Below are 7651 nucleotides of genomic sequence, written 5' to 3' on the forward strand. Positions count from 1 at the left end.
AATGACATCTACACTACTACTACCAAAGTCATGGATGACACTATGTGAGAAATAATGAACAATTCCAATTGGTATTACAAGGAACAAGACACTGACTTGTTTTGCTTTTAAAGATACCTGTGAACAGTAGTTTAATCTGGGAATAAACTGTCAAAAAGAGAAGTGAAAAAATTACGAAGTTTGATAAACTTAAGGTCAAACAACATTTGGTAGTAAAATGTACATGCATGTATATGGATGCTTTTCCCAGCCAAACAATTAGAAATGATAATCACATGTCTGAGAAAGATCCAGAGGTGTACTATCTTCCCGAAATACAATTGAATTTGCAAGTTGCATTAATGCCATGGCACCCAGCATCTTATCATCATCAACATTACAACCCATCATTTCATTAAGTTTCATTTCCTTTTCTTCATCTTCCTCTTTTAATTTGTTATCACGTAGACGGTAAGATGACCTTTCTTGCTTTTCCTTGTTGTACCTGTCAAGAAAAAATAATAAAATCCTATTAACATATGCATCAAAATCCAAAGTGAAACAAATAAATTGCAACAAACTTCTATTATAATACTCTTGCTTATAGTGCCCTCCTGTTTTTAATGTCCTTTTTTGTGGTCCCACAGTCACAAGAAAATATAAAAATTGTGTCCTATGAAATGCCATACATTTTTAACATCTATGGCTCTACTGTTTAAAATGCTATCCCGCTTAGAAGGTTTCGAGAAGAAATAAACCTGGATATAACCCTTGAATTTTGGTTTTGATATAACGATGAAAGAGACTAGTGATGGGCATGATCAAGAGATCATAATCAATTATTTCGATTATAGCAAATCATTTGAATGATTCTTTTGTTTATAGCAAATCATCTGAATGATTCGATTATGAAAAATAATTTCATAACGTATTCTTAAATAAGTTTCAGCTCCTTCAGACATTTTTCCCAAGAGAAATGTCTGAAAGACTAAATACAGCAAACTAAATGTTTTACACAATGCAGATTTTCTAGAATTGAGCAGTGTCCAGGTACGATCTGATCAGTAGCAGGTATTTCAGCATCTTTTATGAAATGGACCTAATTCTCATAATCTGACCTTTGTTTAATTCAGTTCAGTGTGTTTTCTCTATTTCCAAAAATCTGTTATAGAGATTTTAATGTTTTCTCTGTTTAGTGATATACCCTGTAAAATCAAATAAAACTCGGCTCAGACAATATGTAATAGCATTATAAACCAGAGCCGTGTTGAGGGTGAGGCGAACGAGGCTCTTGCCTCAGATTAAAAGCTGAAAGGGGCACCAAAAGAAAGATATAATAATTGGCAACATTGCCATGATTAACAGTAGGGTGCAATTTTTCATTCTTGCCTCAGGTACTAAAATGGCTTGGCACGGCCCTGTTAAAAACTAAAACACTGAAACCATTAAAGTAACACAAGTTACAAAATCTTGTATTACCTTCATATCTTCTGTTGATTTTAACAGGCTTTATGCTAGTAATTTAATAAGTACTTTACTCCCTCTAGCCAATCCTATTTCTCATATAGCTGTGAGGTCAGTTAAGTCTTTCTGCTAACCAGAGGGGGTGGATCTCTGTACATTCTGAATATGTACAAACGTTCTAAGGTCAATATACATGTTTCAAGTATTGAAAATATCCTGGAATAACTCACATCAGAGGAAGGGACTATCCACCTTAGTAACTCAATTGTGAACTGGCCTCAAGAAATAGAAAAGGCCCCAAAAAATTCTCCAATCATCAATAAATTTAAAGCCATACCTCTTCAATTCTAATATCATGGTAAATGAATTTATTGTATTACAATCTAGCAAATTATTATAACATGCTTCTTTTTTGAAAAGATATGCATGAATATAGTAGTAGTGGCAAATGATACAAGAAACAAGTGTGTAACACCATCAGCCAAAAAAAAAAAAAAAAAAACTACAGACTTCACCCATCAACATACTCTCCAAGACTAGAAAAACTAAAAAATTTCTTTATTACAAGTTCTCTCCATATAAAACTTTGCTGAGTAGTCAAGGTGTTTGGTATCTATGTTTACTCAAGGCAAATGAGGTGACTGTTTAGTTCAAAGAAAGGCATTTTTGGCTCTAATCCAATGTTAAATAATTCCTAATATTGCAATTAAATAAAAAAAAATTCTGAATACACATACTATACTTACTTTTGTAGCCACCCAACCACAGCTTCACTTTTATTCTCATTATTTGATGTAGCAGTTTCCAAAGGACCATTGTCATCCCTGAGAAGTGCAGCTCTTGGATGCTCTGGACAATGCCTATTAGCATGTGTGAAACGACTTTTGCAACCTGAGAAAAATCAAAACACCTATTAATCAAAAACTTGCTAACCACTTATTCACACAAGATTTTTATTTTCTATTGCTTGAACCATATGAAGTGCCAAACTTCTAATTACTTCGACTTTCATGCCCTATACAATAACAAAACATTGGGAAATATGGTTGTCTGCATCACACTTGCTAAGAAGCTTGGCACTTCATATTTTTCACATGATGAAAAACATAGCATATGTATATGGTAAAGGCTGGACCATCAAATAAGTACTCAACTTATTTGATGGTCCAGAATTTGGCCCCTGAGAAACAAACCCCTTTTTTTGTTTATACATCTGATAAGTAGTTTACTCTCTTGTTTACACACAGTTCTTCTCATTGTGATTAAAATTTTTAATGAAAAAATTGTTTAGAATGTACATTTAATGTCCTATATTTCCTTATTTTAGTCCTATATGGTCTGATAATGGAATCCGGCAAGATGTCACCTTTGTAATAAGTTTAGGAATTAGGTCAAAGCACTTAATAAACTAACCTTGCAACATTCATGTGGTAAAATAGTTCATTTCAAAATTTAATCTATAAATAACTGCCAAATAGCATCATTTTCAAATTGTATCAGGGATGACCAGAAAAAGCAAGCACAGCATCAAATACCCTAATGTATCATTTGCAACAAGGCCTGTTCCACATAACGAAAAACTGCCGATACCAGATCCCTCAAAATCATGAGATAAAGGAGGCAGTAACAAAAACAGCAAGAATTCTTGTGTTGCGGACTTTGCTGGATCTACCACTTCATATTTGGCCAACCGACCAGAAAATTATAATGTAATAATTTTGAAAGATAATTATGAATACCTGGTATCAACTTTACTGCAATGAGATGAATTATAAAGATGGGCTGCCAAATGTCTTTGAAAATTCATTTTCTTCATTCCTTCAAAATTTGAGAGATATAAGTGATGAGTAAGAGAAACTTTCATCAGGACATATCCAAGATGGGATATGAAACTAGCAGTAATCTCCCATCAGAAGATTACTGCTAGTTTCTTAAGATGGAAAGGAAAATGGACTAAGAAAAAAATCTGAGTATACCAAACATTTCTAATGAAATAGAATACATTATATGTTTATTAAAGTATTTTTAAATGAATAAGACTCATTTTAAGAATAGCATATGTATTATTGTACAATATTTGAAATTGGTTGTTCATTAAGTTACTAAAATTTCAGTATATTTTTCAATGGAGATGTGTATGAGAGAGAAAATTTTTGCAATCAGAAGATCAATTTCCTTTAGAATCTGAAACCTTTGCTCCAGAGATATATAAATATTTTTTTTTTCTTGGCCTGTGTTAACTCTTGAGAATAACAATTTTTCTAAGAATAACTGAATTATGTAAAAATTCATAATATACGATTCCACTACTGGCACAGGATGTTACTGTATACCCTGTACCAAACCATTTTGCAGTGGGCACATCAGCGAGTACATCTATACTTGATAGCACACTGATTACTGATGCTCCTTCCAGAGTTACCAAGTGATGACCTTTACCAAAATATGGCATGGTACATGATCGAGTGAAAGATTTCCTTTGATAAATAATTTTTTAAAATGCATATTTACTTCATTAAATTAGTAAATCTATATATTACCTGCAGCTGAACATGCAAATGGTTTTTCTCCTGTATGCAGTCTCTGATGGGTCTTCAATTGTCCGCTCTGTGCGAAAGCTTTACCACAGTCAGGAAAATCACATACATAAGGCCGTTCACCTGTATGAAGAGTTAAAATTAAATGGATGGGCAAGAAGAAAGAAATATTCAATAACCAAAAATATTTGAGAACTTATAATTATAATGTAAATTATTCAGCCTACTAACACATTCTGTCACTCTAACAGAATGTATGGCTTTTATTTTCAAATAGGTAGTTAGTTGCCTGGATGCTGTAATACCATTATTAAGTGTTAAATAAAATTTACTTCAATAATTTTCTATATGTATATATATTAATTTGATAAGGAATAAAGTATAACTAAACTATTATTTCTATTCTCTTAACTGATTAACCAATAATAGTTACACTGGTGATTATCCATCAGTTTTCTCCTCAAGTTTCAACCTTCACACAACCACTGGTTCCCGAATTATGTTCCATGGCACTTTTATGTGTTATGAAATTAGAAAAATTACATTTATTTCAATGGCAATCGCTCTTTAGATAGATCACAAAGTGTCTAACTCCAAATTACAACAATATGGGAACTATACAATTCTCAAGAGAAGCAGATGTTCTAATAGTAAACAGGCTTTTTTTTTTTGATTTGGTAGTTGTTGGCGCATCGGCGTCTGTGGCCATATTGCACCTCCCAAGGTTTTTGTAGTACTTTGATCCAAGCCCGAGGCGGGAATCGAACCCGCGACCTTTGGGTTGCCGGGCAGGTACTAGTAAACAGGCTTATAAAAATTTTATTCAAATATTAACAGCTCATTGCAATTCAGGCTTGTATACGAGCATGTCATGCAACCAGTATGACCACCAAGTCAGATAGCTCATTTAACTGTATGTACTATTTTAACTATTAGTATTATCTAAGATGCTATATATATACATCTGAAGTCTACTGTATATGTGATCTTTATAGCACACTAAATCCTAAATTTTTCACAATTGTAAAAAATCTTTATTAACAAAGCTGCTAACTTTTTTTTTTTTTTTTTACACCTGGACAAAAATATCAGAAAATTTCTCACTGGTTTTTATTTCATATATATATGTATATATCATTGTTATTAAAAGCAGATTTGAAGCTGCTCTACAATGGCAACTACATTTTGGTGTTGATGCAGCAGTAGCTTTGAAATAAGCTTCACTTAAATTTTTATTAGCAAGAATGTAAAAACACATATTGACAACTTGCAATAATTAAAAGCTATTATAAAAATTTCATTCATCTCAATATGCTTTCACAATTAATCATTTATGAAATTATACTATTTAATATTTTTAAGTGATTAAAAGCTTTGTAAAAAGTATACAAAAATTTGTTTTAAAACTAAACAATGCAAAGGTAGTGAATCTTTTAATCACATTTTTGTCAGAAAGAATTAAAAGGCTAAAATCGCGCTCTTTAATTCTGGGCCATGCGCTCACTCCCAGAATTCCTTTAGATTCTTTGTATTGCACTTCAAGTAGACAATACTATTCGTAAATTAGCAGGCCTTTCCAGACCAATTTGTGTTTCCATATTAAACTGGTAGGTAGTATTATAATAATAACAAATATAATGCAAAAGCGTAATCTGATACGTAATCATAAAGCAAATCAGTCTGTTACGAATACATCAAACTCCTTACACTGTGAATTATGTCACACTAGTGTTTTACAATTCTGGTAACCTGAAGCTTCTTGAACCTGAAGTTATTGGGAATAGCTAGTTAAATCAAAGCGTGGATTTAAAATTCTTAAACCATGCTATTACATATTTTAAAATATACAAAAAAACTAAAACTCATTGTCTAAACGTAACATACTGTACTCTCTCAATTCACATGATTAGATAACTTTAAATCAAGCAGGGGTTTTTTTTTTTTTAATATGTCCCTTTAAATATAATTTGATTGATATCAGTTAAAACTAGCTACTGTATTCACATTATGAAGAACAATATTTTTGTTAAGCGCCAGACATTTTATTCAAACATCTGTACTTCAGAAATTGCTGTCATATGCAAAGAATAACAATTAACAACATGATTGTCTGTATATAGAGAAACACAATCCTCCATACCTGTATGGGTTCGCAAATGAGCCTGAAGTGATTTTTCTCTTGGAAAAACACGTTTACACCACTGGCATTTAATTGAACTCATCGAAGTTCTACCTTCTGAAATTAAGCTTGTAATAGCATCAAGCCTTGGTCTTCCTCGCCGAATTGCATCTTTCGATTCTTTTGAAAGAAATCTATCTGGTGAACCACAAGAACTTCCAGGACTTAACTGAATCATACTGGCGCCTTCGCTCCAGTTCCATGGATACATTGGATCTTTAATTGGAGGACTACATGGCAAATTTTCATCTCTTCTTCTTCGTTTTGGAGTTACCGGAACACTTAGTGTTGTTCCAAAGTTTGTCTCCATCTTTTTATTTGTAAAATACGCAGAATTTAATATCTAAATGAAGATGATGCACCTAAATGCACTAGTTAAAAGGCTGGTGCTTTCCGCTCCCGAACCGATATAATACACTTTGCTGGAATGCCGCCAAAGGCGAGAACAAAATTTCCCGCCTGCCAGGAGCATGATGGGAAAAAGTGTTAAAATCCAGAGGAGGATGTCTGTATTTTTTATAAAATCTTATTTATTGAATTATAATTTAGATATATTAATGTTCAAATTAATTTTAGTTCTTATTTACTACTTGTAAGAAGCAAAAAATATCAAAATTTTAAAAAGTTGAAAATAATTACCTCTCGCAATATCCAGTTGTTGGCGCCACTAAACAGCGTTTTTGAAGTTATGAATGCTCCCAGTGACCGCGATTCCTGTATGAATTAGAAGCATTTTGCTAATTGAACGGTGAGGATGAAAAAAATTACTTTCGATGCAAAGTTAAATCTTGCATGTTTCACAAAATTTTATTATGTAATGAAATAACGAAAATAGAAATTGCGATGATGATGTTTTTAAAAAGTAAACTTATATACCCAGTGTTTTGAGCCCTGTTTAGTTTTTATCAGTCCTGTAAGCTAAGTGAGTTATACTTATTTCTATGTTCTGTTCATTAGTATTAGTACAAAAAAGATACAAGGAAACAAGGCTTATACGTAATATTCCTTAAAAATTAAGAATAGATAGTAAAGCATTTTAAACACAAGGCGCACCAGATCTGGCGTGAAATTGCCGCCGACCACATCTTCAAACTACGTAGTATAGTATTTAGTATCAGTATAACTATGATATTGTTTAGTGCAGTTATATCATTACTGCACACTTATTAAAATTTAACTGAGTTCAGCGAACTCCCTGCTTACATTGCTTCATGAGACCATAGTTTGCAAATAAAAAAAATATTGATATTTAAAAGGCTCAGAAGGGAATATGAATGTTTTTCAACCATTTTTGTTACATGGGCCATTGATTTCGCCACAAAAATTTTTGTGACCAATCTATTTATTAAATTTTGTGATCCATTAATAAATCTTACACATTGTGTAAGATTTATTAATGAGCCACAAAAATAATAAAAATGCAAAATTATAAACATTGTACAGCAATACCTCGCTTAGCACGAGTTTCAACAAACTAACTATAACACGGTTT

General features: G+C 32.3%; 1 protein-coding gene across 1 annotated transcript; it reads right to left on the reverse strand.

The window, feature by feature from the left end:
- Positions 1 to 258: 258 nt before the first annotated feature.
- Positions 259 to 6469, reverse strand: LOC150086175 (zinc finger protein 367-like). The gene is made up of 4 exons (XM_090374817.1): positions 6121 to 6469; positions 3984 to 4103; positions 2190 to 2334; positions 259 to 484 (listed from the first exon to the last, which is right to left on the reverse strand). The coding sequence occupies exons 1-4, from the start codon at positions 6467 to 6469 to the stop codon at positions 259 to 261; spliced, it is 840 nt and encodes a 279-aa protein (XP_090230943.1).
- Between the last annotated feature and the right edge of the window lie 1182 nt (positions 6470 to 7651).

Source organism: Mastigoproctus giganteus, chromosome 5 (assembly GCF_048544385.1).
Source record: "Mastigoproctus giganteus isolate SK-2022 chromosome 5, ASM4854438v1, whole genome shotgun sequence".
NCBI classification, from domain to species: Eukaryota; Metazoa; Arthropoda; class Arachnida; order Uropygi; family Thelyphonidae; genus Mastigoproctus; species Mastigoproctus giganteus.

Coding starts and splice junctions, on each gene's coding strand:
- LOC150086175 (XM_090374817.1), bottom strand. CDS start 6,469: ATGGAGACAAACTTTGGAACAACACTAAGTGTTCCGGTAACTCCAAAA. Junction 4,104..6,120: donor TCATTTGCGAACCCATACAG/GTATGGAGGATT, acceptor CTCTTCATACAG/GTGAACGGCCTTATGTATGT. Junction 2,335..3,983: donor ATTTGCATGTTCAGCTGCAG/GTAATATATAGA, acceptor GATTTTTCTCAG/GTTGCAAAAGTCGTTTCACA.